General features: G+C 39.6%; 1 protein-coding gene across 1 annotated transcript in view; it reads right to left on the bottom strand.

Annotated features, from left to right (window-relative positions):
* The window catches only part of TARBP1 (tRNA guanosine 2 -O-methyltransferase TARBP1), a gene marked incomplete at its 5' end in the record, with an annotated part of 34785 nt that extends 10898 nt beyond the window's left edge, over nucleotides 1-23887 (bottom strand). The window contains 20 exons of the mRNA XM_080616985.1: nucleotides 247-367; nucleotides 1950-2021; nucleotides 2162-2361; nucleotides 5443-5631; nucleotides 5715-5970; nucleotides 6650-6843; nucleotides 7978-8139; nucleotides 8970-9067; nucleotides 11984-12159; nucleotides 12454-12550; nucleotides 14705-14843; nucleotides 15773-15862; nucleotides 16676-16772; nucleotides 17100-17235; nucleotides 18490-18587; nucleotides 20190-20242; nucleotides 21442-21590; nucleotides 21959-22028; nucleotides 22858-22955; nucleotides 23050-23887. Of these exons, the coding sequence (XP_080473111.1) occupies nucleotides 247-367; nucleotides 1950-2021; nucleotides 2162-2361; nucleotides 5443-5631; nucleotides 5715-5970; nucleotides 6650-6843; nucleotides 7978-8139; nucleotides 8970-9067; nucleotides 11984-12159; nucleotides 12454-12550; nucleotides 14705-14843; nucleotides 15773-15862; nucleotides 16676-16772; nucleotides 17100-17235; nucleotides 18490-18587; nucleotides 20190-20242; nucleotides 21442-21590; nucleotides 21959-22028; nucleotides 22858-22955; nucleotides 23050-23887 (3333 nt within the window). The remainder of the gene's footprint in view (nucleotides 1-246; nucleotides 368-1949; nucleotides 2022-2161; nucleotides 2362-5442; nucleotides 5632-5714; nucleotides 5971-6649; nucleotides 6844-7977; nucleotides 8140-8969; nucleotides 9068-11983; nucleotides 12160-12453; nucleotides 12551-14704; nucleotides 14844-15772; nucleotides 15863-16675; nucleotides 16773-17099; nucleotides 17236-18489; nucleotides 18588-20189; nucleotides 20243-21441; nucleotides 21591-21958; nucleotides 22029-22857; nucleotides 22956-23049) is intronic.
* Nucleotides 23888-24387: the final 500 nt, after the last annotated feature.

Raw genomic sequence — 24387 nt, 5'->3', positions numbered from 1 at the left:
AAAATGGTTACAATTTGGATAATGTTTCATGAAGTCAGAACATCCACTAAAAAGAGAGAAATAAATCTGAGAGAATTTTCACCATTTTTGTTTGGCTGAAGTAATTTCTGCCTTACAACCCAAAAAAAGTGTATTATTGGACAAACCCTGACAGACTACTGTAAATAAACCTGTCACCTGTAAACACTTTGCATTTTAGTAACTGTACTGACATTACATTTGCACAGCATGAGAAAAGAAGTTTACTTTATCAAGTAGTTTGATGAAAATGTCTTCCATGAGTGTCTTATGCAAGGTATTTGATCCATCCAGCAAGCACAGAAATTTAATAGCACAAACCCGAACATAGTGATCATCTCGACGTGTACTGTAAAATACAAATGAAAAAATAATCAAAATTATTTTTTTAGAGATGGGGAATTCCTAAATGATAAAAAAAAAAAAAAGCACCAACCATCATCTTGAACCTTCAGCCATCAAGTTTCCTGTAGTGAGACTACATGCAAATACCCAGAACCAGAATTTTAAAGTCTGTTCATCATTGCTGATGAAGAACACTAGTGAGTTCCACATAACCTGCCCCTGCTTCTATCTACAAGTCTCAGGGATCTATGCTGGGACTGGTCTTGGGACTGGTCTTGTTCAACATCTTTGTCGGTGACATGGACAGTGGGATTGAGTGCGCCCTCAGCAAGTTTGCCGATGACACCAAGCTGTGTGGTTCGGTTGATACGCCGGAGGGAAGGGATGCCATCCAGAGGGACCTCGACACGCTTGTGAGGTGGGCTGATGCCAACCTGATGAAGTTTAACCATGCCAAGTGCAAGGTCCTACACCTGGGTCAGAGCAATCCCAGGCACAGCTACAGGTTGGGCAGAGAAGAGATTCAGAGCAGCCCTGCAGAGAAGGACTTGGGGGTGTTGGTCGATGAGAAAATGAACATGAGCCGGCTTCAGTGTGCACTCACAGCCCAGAAAGCCAACTGTATCCTGGGCTGCATCAAAAGGAGCATGACCAGCAGGTCGAAGGAGGTGATCCTGCCCCTCTGCTCTCGTGAGACCTCACTTGGAGTATTGTGTGCAGTTCTGGTGTCCTCAACATAAAAAGGACATGGAACTGTTGGAACAAGTCCAGAGGAGGGCCACGAGGATGATCAGGGGACTGGAGCACCTCCCGTATGAAGACAGGCTGAGAAAGTTGGGGCTGTTCAGCCTGGAGAAGAGAAGGCTGCGTGGAGACCTCATGGCAGCCCTCCAGTACCTGAAGGGGGCCTGTAAGGATGCTGGGGAGGGACTCTTCATTAGGGACTGTAGTGACAGGACAAGGGGTAATGGGTTAAAACTTAAACAGGGGAAGTTTAGATTGGATACAAGGAAGAAATTCTTTACTATGAGGGTGGTGAGGCACTGGAATGGGTTGCCGAAGGAAGTTGTGAATGCTCCATCCCTGGCAGTGTTCAAGGCCAGGTTGGACAGAGCCTTGGGTGACATGGTTTAGTGGGAGGTGTCCCTGCCCATGGCACTGAGGTTGGAACTTGATTATTTTAAAGTCCTTTCCAACCCTATTCTATGATTCTATGATTAAAATGGAGTAGTGAACTTTGGCAGCAGATTTTTTAAAAGCTCAGGTTTTATCAACTACTAACGCTTCTCAAAACACTATGTTAGAACTATTTCTCTTTCATTTACTGAGTTAAAGGTGGTAGTGAAATGACAAAAAAACAATTCAATAATCCAGTAACCACTATATGAATTATGAATATAATGTATGTCCCTTTTACCAATATTTTATAAAGTTATGAATATACTCCTTATGGGTCCCATCCAATTTGAGAGACACTATGATAAGAAGCTGACTTCAAAACCAGCATCTATTCTATTGTAGCATCAATGGTAACAGAACACACAATTCACACTAAATATTGTAAGATATATCCTCCAAATCATTACCTTTCTGTAACAAGGTTTGCTGCACATTTTTCTCCAAGATTTTCTATGAAGGCATGCACATCCTGAATAAGTCTTCACAGATGCAAGAAGACAAAGCAACAAAATTAGCAGAATACCATACAAAAATTGCTTTCAATAGTTATCTCAAGGTTAAAAAGAAAACAAAGTGCACAAAATGGTAACAAATATCATCACAAAGATGTTTTTTATACCTCTGATCTTTCCTAAATACAGTTCCAAAGACACAAGCCTCAGTGATAAGTTCACAGTAATTTCCAGCATTTACGAAAGCATTTGTCAAGGCACTTCTCTCATCAACAGTGGGCAATATCCAAGATTGACAACAATGACTAAGGACTACATTGAATACTCCAGTCTTTGTAGTAGACATATCTATCAGCTTGAAAATTATCTGAAAAGAAAGAAAAGATTCAAAAATCTTGTTTTCAGAAGCACTAGAATTACTAGAATACTACTGCAGTGATATCTATTTTAACAGGTCCGATCATCTCTGCATCCTATCTCTGCTCATGTAAATGCTGTCTGAAATCTATCTACAACTCTCTGATTATAAGGGCAGGTGAATGGGCAACAACTGGCCCAGTTATATGATTAAATTAACAGAAGACAGAACTGTTCTTTGCTTAAACAGATGAAACATCAGCTGCTTCACACAAATCTCCCCAATAACTGTAACAAATGCTACCTGGGCTTACTTCATGAGTACAAACCTGGTGTTTTCAATCAATCCTTATTGACTGAGAAAGAAAATAAACAAAATTTCTTCCACAGGCAGCCAAATCACTAATTCTCTTCTTTAATGAGGGTTACATTCATGCTGAAGTTAAAGTTTGTATGTGAGTTCAAGTGGAAAAATGTGTTGTGTCACTTATTTTTTGGTTTTGAGTAGGGCATATTTAAGACAAACAAAACTGCTGCCTAGAACTTCTCCAGAAAGAGAAAAAAATTAAACAATGAAAATGGCCCCCAATTTCTTCTTTCCTGTTCCCATCACCAGGCTAAGTGCAAAAGTAAACTTCAATTACAAAGTAAATTTTTTCTAAGCAATTAGAAGCATTTGGGAGAGGACAGGGAGATTCAGAATGAACAGGTGGGGTTTTTTTATGAGTTCCTTTATAGACAACATCAGTTAGAGCTGTCCAGGAGAACGGTTTTCCAGAAGTGTGACAGTTCTTTCCAGACAAAGCTGCTTCTCCTCTCCACTCTGAATATCCCCTTTTGAGAATGCAACAGTTCTGACAGTAACTCAGTTTTTATAGAGAAAGCTGTTCCAAATTGCTGAGGATTAAGGTACCAAGAAGCCCCAGAAGAGCTTAAACCGAAATACTGAAATGCTCTCTGAAGAAACACTTTTTGGGAGAAAAAAAAACCAAACCAACAACCTAGTAACAGTTGGTCTTTTTACAAAGAATTCAAACTTTTCTTTTAGTGCAAAGACACACATTGTAACTGTCCTAATAATTCCAAAATTGAACTACCGCGTTTCATGTGGAAGGAAGCAGCATGACATTTACCACACATTTCTCAATCCTGGAATGCCTTTCAATTGTTTCGTGAACATAGTAAAAGTCCAGCACGCACAAAAGAAATTTAAGTTCTAGCACAATTAACATTCAAATAAGCACAAAGGAAAAGTGCAGCAGAAGAAATTAAGCCTAAGAACACAGTACTCTGGGCACTTCTGTCAAAGTCCGTCTGGATTTTACCATAGCAATATTCCCTTTTCTGGCTTAACAACATCCCTCTATTCCACCCTTTCTAAGGATTGAAAAGGCAGAGTGCACTGTGGAAGATGAAATTAAAATTATGCTTCTGTGACAAATTAGTATCAAGGAGTTTCATTTTTTCCTTTCTGTTCAGCTAAAACTATACAGCCATTGCACAAGGGGTCAATGGCAACAGAGACCGCTGAGGATTTGCATAAGAATATACATAAGCAGACACTTGCTTGGGAACTTTATCTTCATTTTCTTATGAAGGGGCAGAAGGTGGCTCAACCAGATGCCCTTTGTTGAGTACAGGAGACCTTCCTTAGTTCCTTGTTGCCTGCTGTCATGGTATGTCCCACTGCAGACAATGGGATAGCTGTCACACAGACTCAAGATGCTCAACATTGGCAAAATACATCTTACATAATGCTTGAAATACTAACACTGATGTTAATACAGTAGCACTAAGAATTTAAACCAAAGTTAAGATCAAAGAAAAATAAGTTCATCAGTTACAACAATACTGAGCATATAATTATCCATTACAGATACTCATTGAAAGAAAAAACTAACCAATTCCTAGAACTGAACGGGTATTTTATCATCTTAGCATATGTATCTTGGCTTATGCCCATATGAAGACTACAATTGCAAAGACTTATCTACTGCTTAGAATACATGACAGTAACAGCCATTTGAATCAAGTTTTCAAAAAGAACAGAGGAAAAAGGACTGCATTTTAAGACACTGAAGTTAAACCTGGAGATATCACATCATTTTGGAGTGTCTGTGCTGAAAATAAAGCTGGAGACATTTGCTAATTTTTACAGATACAAGTGTGACACCAGGACACAGCTACTTATGGTGACTTTAAGCAAAACTGCAACCCCTCCTCGTATGATTTCTGTGCCAAGTACAATGCAGCACGAGACCTAAGTCTAAGCATCCTAGTAACTAATACATAATGTATTACTGCTATGGTGAAAGTCTTGCAGTCATTGTGACTGTTCTGCACAAACTCTTAGTTGATGCTCAGAAAGGAAAAAGGCAAAAAAACCCAAAAGCACCCAAAAAAGATTACATAGAAAAGAAACAGTAGACAACTTTCTAGTATATAAAGCAAAGGTGAACTAACATCTCAATATTGAATGCGGTTTTAGTGACCTAAAATGGAAAAAGAACACCCCGACACACAAAAACTTTTGGAGTACAGGAAGTTGCATACAACTCTTGACTGTGGAGGCAGCACTACCATGTTCTACACCTGGACCCCAGAGGATAAAAAAAAAAACTTTTAAAGAAGCAGTTAGTGTTGTCTTGTTCAGCAACATCTATGAAAGCTTCTAACTTAAGAAAGTATTTTCATAAAAACTGAACTATTGGAATAAGGCATATTTGTTCCAGAATATTAATAGTTTGTGACAGTTCAGGTGGCAAATCCTTAACAAAACATTCAAGAGGAAGTGCATAATATAAAAATAAAGTAGCAAGACTGAAAAACCAATTTTCTCAATGCAGATGAAACTGAACAGTCTAAAAAACAAAGAAATAGTACTTTAAATTTTCTGTTACAAAAACAAACAATAGATTTGTTTATCCTCAATTTAATTCTCAGATCTTTTTTTCTTAACACTGTCAAGCTAATACCTTTTGGAAATGATATATTCACAACAATAGCTGAAGTGAAAATAGGAGATAAAACACATTTTTAGATCCAGATAAAATTTATGTTCTCTTGCCAAAAAAGAATTCTTAAAACTGACCTCTTTTATTTTGGCATATGCTTGACCCTTTGCACTTGCAGCAACAGCTAGAACCTCAGTATCAAAGATGAACCGAACAAAAGCTTTTAGATTGGACCAAAATATCAGTTGTGTGTTGCTCAAAGAAGATATAATTTTCCAACCTAAATCAAATGCTTCTATGCAAAGAGGCTCTGAGGTGTCCAGAAGCTGAAAATAAAGAGAAGAACAAAGTGTCAGACAAAAAACACCCCCAAAACTATTAATAGTGTGTAGTAGTTTTTATCTTTTACCTTGGGGACAAGGACTTTCATGCAGTCAAACACAGGTAAAACTTGGTCTGAAGGAAGTATAGTTAGGGCTTCCAATGCAGACTGTAGAATTTTTCTTGACCTTTCAACTGTATATAACGACATTTCAGAAGTTTCTTCATGTTCCTGAGCCAGTGTAGGAAATGAACTTAAAACAAAACGAAGGCAAATCCACTGGTCACGAACATAGCGTGCAACTATCTTCCCCCATCCTTGAGATGCTGTTTCTTCACGAAAGCTGTAAGAAGAATATTATTCTTAAATACATATTGTATTAATTTATCCTGCACATTCCTAATCACCAGGAACAGCTTAACTGTACAAACTCATTATACTTCAAGACACTAAAATTTACACAGGTTCAAGGAGAGACTGGACGAGTTCATGGAAGAGAAATCAACAAAGTTCTTTTAAACAGAGAAAAAGCAGTTCAGGCTCAGACAGTCTCATCAGTCATAAACATCTGGGAGAGTATTCAATGGAAGCATCACTATGTGCTGGCCATCTCTCTTACTCAAGTATTTGGGGTTTGGCCCTCAGGCTTGCTCTGGGCTTCCCTTGCTGAACAGTAATTTCCATTTCAACTTGCCTGTATATGTGTTATAGCTTTGTGCACTGTATATATATTTAATTTAACATAAGGATAAGCAATGTTCAAAGCTAGCTCTGGCTTCATATCTCTAAAGGACTAAGCAAAAGAACGTTTGGTCTGATTAATTATGGGTGCTTTAATGTTCTAACACCTGAATGTTAAAACAAAAGGGCAACTGAATGAATGGTTTGTGTTCAGAATTCTTCATTTTTATCTTGGCAAAAAGTTATCAAAGAAAACAACAAGAAAAACCATCATCTTAATCACTGCTCCACATTAATCAAATTTGTTCTGGAGAATTACTGAAGCTATAGCACAGACATACCTACTTTCTTCTTCAATATAAGATGGCTTCTTTAACACATCATTGAATCGAGAAAAGGAAATAAATCTCTTCAGAGCATCCACAGAAGGCAGAGACTCAAGGTGTGCTTCAGGTTTCCGATCCATTAACTCACAAACTGCTGTAAGTGAAGCCATGCTAGCTACTTTTTTAATTTGTTCTTGAAGCTTTGGCTCCTAAGTAAAACCAAATCATACATGAACAAACATGCACCAATTTCTTCTAATGATACAAATAGCTTACTAATACATTTGATAATCCTCCTACTTGTATCACTGCAGACATCATAAGGTAGCAATTCTGCATCCTACTTCCTTATTTTCTTACCCTATGCATAACACAGCTTTGCTTGTCTGGGTCAGTGCACTCAATAATCACAAGTTGCAAGCATTGAAAAAAGTGTAAATCTTGCAAATTACAGTAAATTATTCATTAAGTGCAGGTGTGTAGCTTGACTATGATGGAACACTTTTATCTTGCCAGGTAGCAGTTTATGTATATTGCTGAATATCAACTAGAAAAAAATGCAGGTCCATGTAGTCAGAAACACGATGCAGTAACACAGCTGAAATTCAGATTACCACATGCTAAGTGCTCCAAGAAGCTACGAGGTCACAACATTTACTATAGTTATTTTGTGTGATACATATATTCAAGCATGAAATAGAAAGTCTCAATAAAAAAGCCAATAAGCATATAGTAACCTAATGGTATTAAAAGCTCAATGTTATTTGAAACTTCTAGAATGAGAATGTAACTCATATAAAGAGAAAAAAAATTGAAATTGGGTCTTATTCTTTGTTTCCTTAGAAAAGTAAACTTAGCAAATCAAATACTACCAGTCTTACTGTGTTATTAACTGTTCTTGATCAATTCAATGCAGAAAATACCAAAGATTATACCCAACAAATCTTAATTTAAATCTCCTCCTTTTATAAAAGTTAAAAAGTCCATTATTATGAGTAAAGTTTTACTCTAGCTATACAGACTTCTAAAAAGGTAAGGAAAAAAGAGTGCTACAAATCTTAGCTACAAATATTTTACATTAACAGTACAAAGCCAACTGAAGACATATACAAATGTGTTAGTGCATGTACATACACACATACATACTCACACATTTTTTTTATTATTTCATATCATATATATTTATAATAAATGTTAATATTTGTAGATTGTTATGTTTATCATAGGGTTATGCAATTAGCTCATATAACAGAAATATCCCATAACGATTACAAAAATATTTAACTAATATTTACTAGTTTATTTTATATTAATATTTACTGTTGTAAATAATGCTAAGTTACCTCTTTACAATTTCTCGCCTGAAGATTTTGAATAGATGCATTTGTCAGGGACAAAATGAAATTCTTGATATATGGTACTTTCTTCCAGCTGACTTGCAAGCACAGATTCACTATCTCTGGAATTAAAGCTAAGTACAGATCACAACGATCCAAATCACCAACCTAAAAGAGGAAACAAAGGTAAACTAAAGCATTAAAAGGAGGAAACTTAAGCTGAAAAGAAAGAAAACCAATAGTAACAATGACAGCAGAAAGAAAACAACAGGTCATGGCGCCTTTCCCTAATTTCAGGGGGATTTTGTCATTGTTAGGGGTTTTTTGTTGGTTTGGGTTTTGTTTGGGTTTTATTATTATTTTTAAACCTTTTCAACTGACAGGTTTTTTCAGTTTTAGGGCTCTGGAGCACGTCTTACAAGAGATAGTGTGAAATTCTGAAAGAAATCTCCACTTCTTTTAATTGGCAAGTTCACTTAACTTCCTGGGCCCGAAGTAATGCCATGTAAAAACATTAGAGCTGGCCCTGAATATCGTGGTACTCAAAGGCAACTCAGTTCTCAGATCACAGCACAGCACTGCACCCTGTACATACACACTGTGCCTTGCACTTCTTGCCCACTATATTTTCTTTCTTGGCTGTATCTTGCTTGTTTTTATGGCTTTTTATTCTTGAGTTATTTGCAACTCTTCTTCACATATAAAAAAACATACATAAAGCCATGCACTCGAGAAACGTGTGAAGAAAGAACTATTCCTTTTGTAGTTTTGAGAAAGATTACACCTTTGAATTGCCACTGGCTTTCAGACGCCATTTTCCTGCTTCAACTCTAACTTTTGCTTTGACACAGAACCACTTTTCTCACCAATCTTCCATGGCATTCACATTCTGGGGACTCTCCACTATCAGATTTGTTTTATATGAAAATCAGGAACACTGGTAAATCAAATTAACAAGCAAAAACCACACTAAAGTATGTCTCACAATAATTACTTACAGTGCGTAACTCATTTGTAGTAAGCCGTCGGAGAACAAATTCAAGAATACTCTCCACAGGTGTCACGAGAGATTTCCAGATAAAATGCAATACACCATCTGTGTGAAGAGAGAAAAAAGCCAATAATGCATTAACATACAGAGATACAATTTCCTTAAGAAATTTATTGTATCATGCAGATTCAGTTGAGTTAAAGTTACACAGTAATACATACTCAAATATCTCAGAATATCTTAAAACAGCTCTGTACTCTTTAGCAATTAAAGACACAGGGCTGAAAGAATCAAACCAGACTGTAGTCTTTCCTGAGATTTATCATGTATTAGTGAGCCAGAAACCACAAAAAAGCAGAAGACCGAAGCATAATTTTCCAGCTTCTGATGCACATTCATCCTACGCACAGCTTACTCATGAACAAACTCTTTAATAAAGAACAGAAGTTTCCATATTCAGCAATTGATTCTATGTAAGAAAAACAGAGTTATGCATTTCCAATATGTACAGATGTGAAAACTGGGCTTTGGTTGTTGGTTGGAGTTGTTTTTTTTTTTTTGCCATTTAGCAATAATTTGGCTTTGGATATAGAGTAATCTTAAAATATTTCAGTCAAGTAGTTTCCTTGCTAAATACTGTAAACAAAACCATACGGTTCTAACATAAAATGTGATACTTTCTCTAAGAAAAAGCTAGACTACAAAGTATACCGCATGTGCATATTTATTTCACAAACTGAAAGACACAAGTTTATTATACAAGGGAGGTAGGTCACTCTGGTAAAATGCATTTAGCCACGAACACCCTTCAGTCTGTGCCTCTACGGTAAGGGCTAGCTGAAAGCCAAAGAAATAATGTATCAATATGAAAATGGAGTTAAAATACTCTGCATGACCATGTCATTCTAAAAATATCAATCATTAGTTTTGGTATTTAGGACATTTACCCAGGGGTTATATCTGCTGTTGTTTTCTGGAGCTGACCATGAGTTACACTTGATATAGCAAAGTTATTACAAAATGGAAGACCTTCAGAAGGCTGAAATATAAAGGGACATTATTTCCATAAGTTCCAAATCTGTACTGTACTTACTGGCAATGTTCTCTATTAAAACGGATCATTGGACTGCCTTTCTAATGCTTAATTAGTTTAGAACAGTTTTAACCATGTCAGATTATTATCCCATTTCATCCTAAGTCTCAAATAGCTAAAACATCTTCTGCAATTAAAATTCAGAAATTCTTCAGATAAACATGTTGGCATAAAATCAATTTCACTACCAGCGGCTCTGTAACACTATGAATAAAAATTAGCAGAACCTTACTTGTTTAAAACAGAGATGCATAAAACCAGCAAGACCTGTAGAAAAATGCTGCTGGCTCAGCATGCATTTCAGACATACATCTATCCCCATTAAAAGTATTCTTAAATAAAATACTTCCCAATTGTTATTTTTATTTTACAAGCTTAAGTTCCTTTCTTCTTCCCTCCCATACCATTTGCCATTTGACAGACAGGACTTTTGACCTCCTGTTTAATCAACACAGAAACAAAACTTCTGTGAGTTACAGTATTACTCTTCCCACCCCTCACTATAGTCAATTCCCAGCTGTGGAAACAAGATTTATTAATTGTCTCTCCTGTACAGGAGGAAGAAGCACAAAAACACTGTAGGAAGTACTATAAAAAAAAAAAAGAAAAGCAACCCTTGTTTAACTTAACAGAAAGAGACATAATATTACAAGTGCAATTCTGAAAACCTCTTGAAAGACTACTGACAACAAGCCGTACTAAAGTACCTAGGGGCATTCAAAGAGATGGAGATACTGCAAGGCTCATCCTTCCAGATCTTAAGAACTCTGTTAGCGGAATTTAACATTAAATCAGGTGTCAAAATTCCCAAAGCAGGAGCCATCTATTACATCTACCTTAGCAAACACAGAAGGAAGCAAAGCACACAAGGAAATAAGTTACAGGGTTCAATTCTTTATACTAATAACTTAACACGCACTTGCATGTGTCTTATAGAGTTCTGCCTTAGCTTATTCTAGCCTTGTGTTGTAGACTGAATGCACACAGGTGGCTGGGGCTCATCTTCCAGTTTAGTTTCATTTGAAGGAATCCACTTCAGCAGAAGCCATCCCACATTATAAACTAGCAGCCTGCATAATGCTCAATACTTCAGTCAAACAGCTAAAATTCAAGAGGTGAGTGAATATATAAAGCACTTTTTAAAATGAGGGTAAGGATTTACTTAGGGGCTGCATTTAGACATCTTTATGAAACCTAGATGCAGAACCTGAAATACTTTTTCCCCACGTAAGAACTCAGATCTGTGGTCCCCACTCCAAAACTACTTTAATACTCCATGTTATAAAAACACTAAAAAAAAAAATAAAATCCCCAAATAGTCTGGGAAAGCAGAAACCAAACACTAAGGTCTCTCTTGTTCCAGTTCAGCATCCTAATTCATGAAAATAATAACGCAAATCCTCATTTACTCTCAGGAGAAAAAAAAAAAAAAGGTCTATCCTGGTTACAAACTGAGCAAGTTCTCACAAAAAGAATGCTAAAGGACTCCATGGCTCCATGGTTTTTGTTCAGACTCTCCTGAAAGGTCTATAAGCTAAAGTGCACCATTGAGGTGGGGAGGGTAACACAAAACTCCCAGACATTCAGATCAGCAGCCTTGTCCTCAAGCTTTACCTCCTTGCTTCTAACCGCAGTCAAACTAAAGCAAGTTGGTTAAGCACTGTAAATCTAATTCTGAGGGATAACAACTGCTTTTTTGGAAGGCTTCCACATTCTCAATTCCCAGTCCTTGGAACACCATCAGAAAAGCTCCTGTAGGATTGGACCCGCAGCTCTACTTCATAACAGATATGCCATATGGTCAACTTTTACATTTAACACTTCTAGGCTAGTATTAATTTGACAATATAGCCTTAAAACAGTAAGTACCTCAGTTTTAGTTAGACTATAATTAACAAAAGACACAGTATACTGAAGATATCACTAACCATCTTGCGTATTGGAACATTTTAACGAACGGGTCTGCAATAACTTCAAGAGAAGCTGTAGGCTTTTATCTGTTTTCAGTGTTGGTATGTAAGCATTACTGCCAAGTTTCATCAAGACATCCAGAAGAGGGTTCAAGAAAGCCTCTAGTTCAATCCATTCTATGTTGCTTTTTCCACTACACAAAAACAAAAATTAAAAAGAAAGTCTTCTTCTGAGTATCTGCCTTAAGTGCTGAAGTCCCTTACGGAAATAAATAGGACACACGTCCCCAAATCACTTAAGTATCTTTAGAAATGTTACCCAGTATGTTTACAGCAACAGTTGGACAAGACTAAAAAATAACCAGGCTGACTGAAAGTCTACAGAGAAAAATGGACAGCTTCCTGATTCAATCAGGCTTCTATGAGATCCTTCAGCACTGAAGGGGTTCCAAAAGAGAGAAATGTAAAACAAGATATTTCATACTTACCTGTGCTTATTCCTCATCTGCTCCACGTCCGCAGCCAACAGAATCATTGTTGCGACAAGCTTAGCTTCAAACCAGTCAGGCATAAAGCAATTTTCTCCTGATTAAAGATATTTTAAGGTTTCCACAGTATTTAAAAAATATCTTCATATAGATTTCTAAAACTTTTGTTTTTATAGCTTAATAAATTAGTAGCAAAACAATTAATTCTAGCAAGAGAATTAGTAATATTTTGCAATCTTTTATCTAGATATAAACTAAACACAAACATAATTGCTTTTCTTCTTAAGAAGCTTCTAAAGAAGACACCTTAAGGAGGCTAATATCATTGGTCTCTATGCTGAAATCAATTTCAGGCTAAGTATCACAGTATCACAGTATGTTAGAGATTGGAAGGGACCTCAAAAGATCATCTAGTCCAATCCCCCTGCCGGAGCAGGAATACCTAGATAAGGTTACACAGGAATGTGTCCAGGCGGGTTTTGAATGTCTCCAGAGAAGGAGACTCCACAACCTCCCTGGGCAGCCTGTTCCAGTGTTCCGTCACCCTCACTGAGAAGAAGCTTCTTCTCAAGTTTAAGTGGAACCTCTTGTGTTCCAGTTTGTACCCATTACCCCTTGTCCTATCATTGTTTGCCACTGAGAAGAGCCTGGCTCCATCCTCGTGACACTCCCCCTTTATATATTTATATACACTAATAAGGTCACCCCGCAGTCTCCTCCAAACTATAGAGACCCAGCTCCCTCAGCCTTTCCTCATAAGGGAGATGCTCCACTCCCTTAATCATCTTAGTTGCCCTGCGCTGGACTCTCTCCAGCAGGTCCCTGTCCTTCTTGAACTGAGGGGCCCAGAACTGGACACAATATTCCAGATGCGGTCTCACCAGGGCAGAGTAGAGGGGAAGGAGGACCTCTCTCGACCTACTGACCACCCCCCTTCTAACACACCCCAGGATGCCATTGGCCTTCTTGGCCACAAAGGCACAGTGTTGGCTCATGGTCATCCTGCCGTCCACTAGGACCCCCAGGTCCCTCTCCCCTACACTGCTCTCTAACAGGTCGTTCCCCAACCTATACTGGAACCTGGGGTTGTTCCTGCCCAGATGCAGAACTCTACACTTTCCCTTGTTATATTTCATCAAGTTACTCCCTGCCCAACTCTGCAGCCTGTCCAGGTCTCGCTGGATGGCAGCACAGCCTTCTGGCGTGTCAGCCACTCCTCCCAGCTTAGTGTCATCAGCAAACTTGCTGACAGTACACTCAATTCCTTCATCTAAATCGTTGATGAATATATTAAATAATACTGGTCCCAATACTGACCCTTGAGGCACTCCACTAGATACAGGCCTCCAACTGGACTCCACCCCATAGACTACAACTCTCTGGCTTCTGTCCTTCAGCCAGTTTGCAGTCCACCTCACTACCTGATCATCCAGGCCACACTTCCTCAGTTTAGCTATGAGGATGCTGTGGGAGACTGTGTCAAATGCTTTGCTGAAGTCAAGGTAGACCTTGCGTAGTGGCTCCTAAAAGACTTTTCTATTGCTTTTAAAAATACATTAGCATATTCGAATGACGTTAACCAACAACATAATTCCACTACGTTTCATCGGAAACATCAGCTGTGATTTTGACCAGCTAAAAGGCATATGAAGAACTAGAATTATTCTGCCAAAAAGAAATTAAAAAACAAAATTAAAACACTGTGGCATTTTCAGACACCTCCAAAAAAAGTAAGACGTTTAATAGGCAATCAGAGCGGCATTAGAATTGAATATTAAGGCTTAACTTCCAATTAATTGCTGCAGGACTGTATTTTTTACAACGGGAAACTGGAATTAGAAAATTAATTTCAAACTTAAGTATCATGAATACCGCAAATAAGGTAGAATTTGAATAGATACAGAATCATAGAATAATTCGTGTTGGAAGGGACCTTCAGAGGTCATCTAGTCCAACCCCCCTTCAATAAGCAGGTTGTAGGTTGCCCACAACCATATCCAGCCTGGCCTTGAATGTCTCCACAGATGGAGCATCTACCACCTAAGGGCAACCTGTTCCACCCTCATTGTGAATGTTTTTTTCTTCACATCCAGCCTGAATCTCCCCTCCTTTGGTTTAAACCATTACCCAATGGGTACAATATAATATAATATAATAATACCAAAGGTACAGTGTAAACAAACAAGCAACTATCTAAAATTCAAAGGACTGTAGTAATTTTTTGTTTAATATTAATAAACATTTAACTTACTTTCATACACTGGAGTCTTAAGGTACTCTCTCACAAGACTGCACACATATTGGCACAATGACGGTGTCTCTTGATGTTCAAAATCAGAGGTTACAGACTTTCTGAAGCATCTTTCATTCACTTGCAACCAACTGCAAAGCTAAATTAAAACCAGTACATTACTACTTAACCATGTCTGACAGCTGTATACTGAAATTACCAACATCCAGCAGCACACAAAAGCACTATCAAAACATGAGTTGTTATAACAACAAATCCACACTGTGAGAGGCGTTTAATGGAGCTACCTTGGAGCTTAGCAGACGATTCCCTTCTAACTAACATGGAAAAAGGTTCTTCCAGAGAGTAATTTGGAATGCCCCAAAAGCGATCATCGATACCATTATAAGACAAAACTCAGCTGAGTAAAATCCGATTCTGTTTTGCACTTCAATATGCTAAAGCTTAACCTCCTTGCTACTAACTGTGGCAAAACTTAAGCAAGTCAGTTAAGCATGCCGACTGAAATCATGGCTAATGCTGTGAAATAATCAGAGAAACACTGCACCCAACAGCTGCAATACTGAGATTAACTCTAGGAAACACAATGAATTGGAGCATATATACTCTGAAAGAGTTAAAAAACAAAAAAACAAAACAAAACAAAAAAAAACCCAAAAAAAACCCCAACTCTGCCTCAAGAAAGAACTTTTCCTTTTGCAGAATTGAGAACTTCTGCATGAAAAAAGAAAAATTCATGTTTTTCTCCTCACCCTAACCTCACCTAACCTTACCTTCAATGCCTTAGAATTCTTCCACTTTGAATCTGCTTAATAATTTGTTTGGAGTTAACATTAACACCTCTAGCATTTAAAAAAAAAAAAAAATATATATATATATACACATATATATAAATTTTTTTAAAAAATTACAACTTTCAAGTAAAACATAAATCCATCAGAATTCCACATCCAGAAATTCCAGAATGCAAAAAACAGCATTTAAATATGAAATTAGCAATAATAAAACATGCATTTGTATAGGTATTAAAAACCAGCTGATGAACATAAACCCAGCTTCAGTTCTCACCTCCATCCATAACATAGTATCTCTCCTTAGGGACTCCTCGGGTCTAAGCGACAGAAGAAAGCTTGAAACTTCTGGGAGGGACACTTTCTCCTGAAGATAACAGTTGCCAACATAATATACAACAGGTAACAATCATGTAACAACTCAAGCAGCTTACTGTCATCTGGCAACAGTTTGAGAAAAACTTATTTTTTCCTTTCCATGACACGAACTTGTTTTTTTCTCTTTGGGACCAACTTATCTTTATGAAGAAACACCATTTAATATGCCCAAGTATTAATATATCTATCTGAAAGTTAATGAATGACTAGAAGAATGGTGCTATTCACTGAAGAAACCTTTCAAATGAATGTACATAAAATGAGTAAGAGACACTGATAAGTACTTTTATGTATTTCCAAAAGGAAATTCTCAGTTCAGACAAGTTTATAACCATAACACATTACATGGAAGACTGTCTACTCATCTAAAAAACAAGCATGTTCTAACCCAACCAAAACATGAATACTTCGACTACTGCACACCTAAGGTCTTGCTATTTCAACATAAATGGTATAATACCAGTTCTGGTATTATGAATACTTCTATTCTCTTAGGTATTTCAGGAAAGTCAGTTTAGTTTCTACCTGTTAGAACCTGAATTTATAGAGTGCATATCATAACAGAATGCTATTCCATAACTAATGCATGAAAAACCTACAAGAATATATCAACTAATAAAAGGTAATGGGAAAAAAAAAAAAAAATCAACTTAACTCACACAGCACAATTTTTAAATAGTCACTAAAACAAATGTGGTATTTAGCCATTTTTTGAATACTATTTACCCTGTAAAAGTGTCTGTGTATTTCTATTACACCAGGAAGAAAAAAACCAACCAAACAAAATCAAACCAAAACTCACCACATCTGTCAAATGCATTGCTGTTTGAAGAAGATAGCACTGTGCAGCTCCACGCAACAAAATCTGATGTGTAATCATAGTGCACTGGAGGACATCTCTGGAAAGAGGAAAAATGCACTGTAGAAAACACACACTTGGGATGTTTAAATATTTTCAATATATTAGATTGCATTTAACAAATTCTACAAAGCATGGCACAAACATTGCCTGATCAAACAGAATACAATCCAGAACCAAGATTCTATCGGCTACTGCCATATGTACTTTAAAAAACTGATATTAAAACTCGGATAAACATATACCTGACAAATCTAAAACGAAGTAGGAGGGGGATAGACAGGACTAAGGCCAAAACTAAAGGAACAATCCACATGATCACTTCAAACTGAATTTAATATTTGCATTTCCATGTGTACATTTTTACCTCAAAGCATGAAGTCCTTCAGTGCCCAGTATTTTACACTCAGGGATATACGCCAGAGCCATAGAAAGAAACAAAATGGGAACAGCACACCAATGCCTACTTGTCATCTTCTGAATAAATTTTAACAGGAAGCTACCTTAAAAGAATACAAAACAAACAATTCGGAGTGATTTCTTGTTCTGCGCTCTCCAACACATTTAAGTAACACCCCAGCAGCAGAGTGTTATAATCATTACTGAAAATTAAATGCAAACTAATAGAATAATATCCTAATTATTTCAATTAAAAAAAGTATATTCCAAAGATGTCTGTCAATACAGCAGTGTGATAAGGAGATAACCTTAACCCTAATTTTGGCTTTGGTGATCTGCACTGATCACTATATTCAGTAACAGAATTTTGAGTACTAGACAATGCCTAGTAGACTGAGTAGCGATGGCATATTAAAGTACACGATTCAACCAGTATGACCAATTTAAGCCTCCACAACAAGCTCAAGCAAAAAAAACAACCCAACACACCAAGACCTTAAAATAAAAAACAAACCTAAAAAAAGAATAGCTCTAAAGATCTTGCTCAACACAGTATTACCTTCACCGACAAATAAAGAAAAAAGAATCATAGAATCGTTAGGGTTGGAAAGGACCTTAAGATCATCAAGTTCCAACCCCCATGCCATGGGCAGGGACACCCCACACTAAACCATGCCATTCAAGGCCTCATCCAACCTGGCCTTGAACACCGCCAAGGATGGAGCATTCACAACCTCCCTGGGCCACCCATTCCAGTGCCTCACCACCCTAACAATAAAGAACTTCTTCCTTATATCCAATCTAAATTTCCCCTGTTTAAGTTTTAACCCATTACCCCTTGTCCTGTCACTACAGTCCCTGATGAAGAGTCCATCCCCAGCATCCTTACAGGCCCCCTTCAGATACTGGAAGGCTGCTATGAGGTCTCCACGCAGCCTTCTCTTCTCCAGGCTGAACAGCCCCAACTTTCTCAGCCTGTCTTCATACAGGAGGTGCTCCAGTCCCCTGATCATCCTCGTGGCCCTCCTCTGGACTTGTTCCAACAGTTCCATGTCCTTTTTATGTTGAGGACACCAGAACTGCATACAATACTCCAAGTCTTCAAATACTATTCACCTTCAGAACTTAGGAGTTTAATAAGAAAAGCAAGCCTGCTTCAGTTTGCCCCTGCAGCATCCCTCAAAGCCTCCGAAGACTTCTCTCTTCTCTGGAAAATCCACTGCCACAAGAACTACTCCTTTTTTTCTCTTAAGTAATGTAGAAAACCAGTGGTAAATGTTTACATGAGATATGGAAAATGGGTCCATAGTTTTTATTTGGTTTCTTTATTGAAAAATTAGGGTAAAACTGAAACATACCTTTTTCTTCCTCTGGAAGAAGCATCATGTAAGTAGCCAAAAATTTCTGTAGCCTCATTCCCAAAGGAGGACAGGCTCCCATTAGCTGACCTGGTGTCCTGTTGGGTTTGAAACATCAAATACATAATTTGCATGTTAACAGATACAAATAGGATTGTCCCTACACAAAGCCAAAGTGCAGTTCATGGCTGAAGACTGCTCCAACAGGCCAAATAGATGGAAGTGCATTAGCTTGCATCCTCCAGTTATCCCAGTATTCCAACAGTAGCCAGCAAACACAAAGAGGATGGGGATGGTCACAACACCATAACTCTCCCTGGCCACCTACAAGGACATGGTGGTAGCACACTGCAGCATTCAAGTGCAGGCTCAAGTCAGGTTAGGTTACTCAGGACTGAGAGTACCTTGCATTTAGCCCACAGTACGAGATGTCATTGTCAGTTCAACCCTGTGCCTGCACCCACATAATGACACAAGCCTCCATGCAGCAGGTTGCCAATGCCCACAGGACAAGATCAGCAGCACACAGCAAGAATGTGACCAGGCTGGTCTGGAGAACAGCTAAGATAAATTACCTACGTAAGTGTGCTAGGAAATAAGATTACAAAGTCAGTATATAGAAAACTACCAACCAGCACAGAAGGTTTTAATGTGCAAAAAAACACTCCATGAGACCAACAGAGGCAATCTGTGTCTCATGAGAAGTCTCAGGCTATCAAGGATTAGCATAAGTCATGAGATTTTACAGTTTTCTCTCATGCAGTTTGACATTAACCATAATAACTTTGTCTATTCTTGGCATACTCAAACGCGCACCCTTCTCTACATATGCCAACTTGTGTCACCAGAAATGCATAAGCTAAGAGAGAAGATTATGAAGCATTGATCCAGCATAGCTCTAACAGTGCATAAAGAGACAGCATCAACTTTTCTAGCTGCCTAACAAGGTCACCCAGTTAAGGCCCCTTCAACATCAACTGAGTTTCAGACTGCTAGCTCAATCACCCAAGCCATGGCATCTGGCATAACGCTGAGTACGAAGTGCAGTCAGCACTTAATCCCCCATTCACAGTACTCTCCATGCAGTTAGCACAAATGACTGAATGCCATCAGTACTCTGAATGTACAACTTGTAAATCCTCAAACTATTATCTGTTCTTTATGTATTTACACCAAGGGAGGCCACTTGTCATCCGTCAACTGCAAATAGTCTCCTGTAAAAAAGTATTAATTTCCCAAAAGATAATCAGGCCCTGACAGGAAACCACTTCAATCAGTTATGAACTGGCAACAATTAGAGCAGCCCCTTCTTTCAGTGTGTGGCAAGAAAATTAGAAGATCAAAAAATACTTTACCAAGTTATTCATTCATCCTATCTCACTTCACTTCCAAATTAGTATCTCGACAAGGTGTAAAAAAGGTCCTTAAGGGATCCCCATGTTGCTATTACAAGGATTAAATTGAACCTACTTCACCTTACAGCCACCCACCCTTCCTGAAAAACTCTTTACCTGTCAGTAAGTGCAGCAACACCACTTGTTCATTAATGTGCTCCTTTACCCAGACTCGATCCACATACTTAAAACAGTATGTTTTTAAATGTGCCATTAAAATACATTTCTAATAATTAATACATTAAAAAAAAAAAAAAAAAAAAAAAAAAACCAAACCAAACAACTAAATGAAAATCAGTGTCTTACCTGCTATAGAGGGAACTTTCAGACAGCGCATCCATTAACGGTCCAATAACAAACTGATAACAGGAAGAGAACAATGGCTAAATGCACACTTGCAAGGCACTGTTACACAGAGGATAATTAGACTTTTTTCACTAGATTTTAAAAGGACACAGTCCTTTTAGTGAAAATAGAGAATTGTCTTGCTAGTAGTAAATATCAGGAGCAAAAAGAAGAGGAAACTAAAGAGAATGGGTAGCAGGAGAATCACAGAATGGCTTGGGTTGGACAGGACTTAAGAGATTGCTTAGATCCAATCCCCAGGTATGGGCAGGGTCACTTTCCACTAGACCAGGTGTCTAGTGGCGAATAAACAAGCAAAGTAATTTTTCCACTAGGTTCATTGCACAGAGGACTGTGAAAGGTACAGATGAGTAAGAAAAACTTTTGGGAAACAGATGCAGAAAAGATATTTAAACATTAAATAAGTAAAAGACAAGGGCAAACGCAAGCAGAAAGATTAAGGGTGTGATTTACGGTTGACTGGATTTCAAGTTAGTCATGAAGAGGCTGATTTCATTTGTATAAATTAGAAATGTTAGCCTCTGAAGGCAACATTCCTTCTATGAAGGAGGAAAGGAAGAAGTAACAATATAGTAGAGATCATTCCTTACAAAGGTGTAGGCTTACTAATAAAAGAAAAAAAAAAAAAAAAAGAACTTTAAATTTAGAGTATTTCTTCCCACATCTAGAATATTTTGAAGTGCCATTTTTAATGGGATACAGCAAGATATTCATCAGTATATTACTGCTTATATGTTTGCCTCCTCACTGGGTTATCTAACAATGGATTTTCAAAATCCATCGCTGAATAGGAGACAATATATACAGACTTGAAGTTTATTGACCATGTTTATCCAAGACTTTGTTCAATCAAATAACGTTAATTTTTGAGAGGTTCAGGGGCTCTGAAAATTTGCAGCACCCATCACCCCTCAATTTCACTTCTGGTAAAAACAAACAAACAAAAAAAACATCACGATCAATTGGGAGCCAACTTTAAGTAGCATTAGTTTGAAATATGGGAATGAAAGACTGCACTCAAAAACGCACTCCCTCTAGCCTAGCCATATTTGACACCACTTACAAAATATTGCTATCACTTGCACAGCTAAATAAGAGGGTCTAACTCCAACACTACTGAGGCAGTTAGTGTTAAGATATATCATAGATTAGAACATCCGTTTGTTCTGGCAAGTAACAGTAACTGCCTTACCTCTGAAAAACCAAATGAATTGGGAAGATGCTTTGTTTCATAAAGCTCCAGAAAATGAAGAATGCCCTCCTTTGTCAATGTTTTATTCTCACTCTCAAACATTCGTTTATAAATGCACATGTGCCATGATGGGTGAAACAACCAACAACCTGTTACAAAAGCAAATTTTTCTAAACCAACACAGAAATGACACTGACACATCAACACACTAAGCAAAACATAGTCCAAAAGGATCACTAAGTTGGGATTACTGATTGAAAAAAGTATTTCAAGATAATATAGTAAGCAATAAGCACATGCTAGGACTTCTGCCTGGCACAGTGGCACTGCCCGTGCATGTTTGCCAAGCAACCTATGCATGTAGAAGGCCCACAAAAACTGGAATAGCCACCAGCTAATTTGAGAAACAAAACATAACAAAAATTGCTATTTAAAACAGCAGAATTAAAAAAAAATAAAGAAGTGTGACTTAACTGCTTAATATTTAGGAGATGGCTCAGAAAATGTTGCACCTTACCTCCTTCCCCTGATACAGCATGTTCAAACAAACTGTTTAGTTTTGGTAATACTGGCTTTATGACATGAATCTGAAATGCAAATCAGATGTAATATAAGTAGTTTATATCTCAAGCTTAGTAACTGGCACTCATGGTTTAGAATTTACTATCAACTGTATTAACATAGTAATTGACAATGTAACTGCATTTAAATAGACCTACAGCGCCTGTGCAACTGATCCTGGCACTCGGTATGTAACAATCATAGTTTAGCACCAAAGAAAAACTGGTACTTCCATGCTACTCTATCATAAGAATGCTTCCCAATAACCAATCATTCTATTCATCAAAATTATAATAAAGCAGCATTAATCTCTAAAACTAAACGTTTTAGTAAATACTAGTTCCCTCAGTTACAGGACAATTATGTACAAATAAAATAACTACAAAGCCACACAACCAGTAGTTATCACCACAACATGATACAATTACGGAAGCTTCAAGTCAACAGGAATCTTTCTGCCATGCACCCTGGACACTCAAACTCAGAATCACTTTCACCCAAGGCCACAAGTGCTTTACCATACAGATGTAGTCCCCTCTACTGAAAAGAGGTCATTAAGTGCAACAGCCTGATTTCACTAAGGAACAGGTTACTCGTGGCCTTGCAATAAGCTATGATGCAGATTTTTCCTTCTTCAATTCAAAGACAGAAGAGAGCTCTGAATTTATAAGATTAATTACAAGTGCTGTGTTTTAAATATTTAAAATTCGAAATAAGAATATTTCTGTTAATGCTTATTTAGATACCCTCAATTACCTAAAGTGGAAGTGCTTTGAGCAATAAAACATTTACAGCCACTGTTGCAGAAGGCATCACATGTAACCAGGATAAGCCTCGATTTTACAGCGCTCCTACCTGGTTTCCCTCCAAAGTTTCCATTACCAAGATGTAAGTTTCCCAAAACTGCAGGAGTTTCTCATTCTCCTCAGCAGACCACCAAAACAGACTTGAGTCTAACAAAAGAAAACAAAGAACGAACAAGGTTACCCCTTCCACACAGCCCGGGTCCATCGGCACTCCTTTTCCACCCTCCCCACCCGGCCGTACCGTCTCCGCCGTCCGTGGGGCAGCGCAGCTCGGCGCGCTGCCCGCCGCTGAGGTCTAGGGCCCGCTTCAGCAGGTACCGGGCTCGCTTCCGGCACAGCCCGTCCCGCTCGGTGAGACCCTCCTGCACCAGCCGCCAGAACTGCGGGCACAGCCGAGCGTCCAGCCCCAGCCCCGGCCCCAGCCCGCTCCGGGGCAGCAGCACGTCGGCCAGGGCGCTCAGGGCCAGCAGCGCCCGCCCGGCCCGCGGGGTGCCGCCGGCGCCCAGCAGGCCCTCCCAAACGTAGCGCAGGGCCGCGCCGTTGCCGCCAAGCGCCGGCAGCAGCCGCTCAGCCACCAGCGCCGCGATCGCTTCTCCTTCACCCTCCTCCCGCATCAGCGCCAGCGCCGCCGCCGCGCACCGCGCCACCAGCGCCGGCTCCTCCAGCCGCGGCGCAGCCGCCACCAGCGCCTCCACCGCCGACTCCGCGCCCGCCCCGCCGCCCACCGCCAGCTCGGACAGGGCGTCGCAGGCCAGCCGCGCCGCCAGCGGCGCTCCGCACAGCTCCACGCAGTGCCGCAGCGCGCCCCGAGCCGCCCGCGCCACCCGCAGCCGCTCCCCGCATCCTGCGGCCGCCTCCCCGCCGCACAGCAGCGGCCGGCACCGCTCCAGCGCCACCTCCCAGGCTGCCCGCCGCAGCGCTTCGGCCTCCCCCGGCGGCGGCTCGACCGCGGCCAGGCGCTGGAGCAGGAGGCGCAGCGCCTCCGCGCGCTCGGCGCATAGCGGCGCGCAGACGGCCCGCAACAGCGCGCAGGGGTCCCCGCAGCGCGCTAGCAGCGCGTCGGCCAGCACCACCTCCATCCTGCGGGGGGAGCGGGAGAGCCGCTCCGCGCCTGCGCAGGCCGCGGCGGGCGGGGCCTGGCCCCTGAGCGGCGGTGGGAGGTGTGGCGGGTACCTCACGCGTGGTTCCGTCGCCCGCTCGGGTGTGCGGGGTGGCCACGTGCTGTAGAAGGTGCGTGAGCTTTGTGGCTGTTGCACGAGCGCAGGGCAGGAAGCGCCTGGAATTGTCTGTGTTCCGAGTTGTGTGGTGCTGTGTGTCCTGTCAGGGATACCCGTGCACGGCTGAGTGTCTTTGTCTGGATGTGTCCAGTCGTCTTGGCTGCTAAGCAGAGCCCGACCCACCTTGAGCTCTAATGAGCTGAGCACGGGAAGGCTTAACAGAGACATCTCAGGTTTTGGCACCGTGTTTGAGGGAGTGAAGGTTCTTCATTGTGTGCCTTAGACACTCTCTATCCTTCGTGCATGTCATAACAGTATCAAGCAGCAGTAACATACAAAATGTTCTGTTTTCCCATCAGTTT

Source organism: Psittacula echo (genome assembly GCF_963264785.1).
Source record: "Psittacula echo genome assembly, chromosome: 4".
In the NCBI taxonomy this organism is placed as follows: Eukaryota; Metazoa; Chordata; class Aves; order Psittaciformes; family Psittacidae; genus Psittacula; species Psittacula echo.
This window is presented reverse-complemented; position numbering and strand designations above follow the sequence as displayed.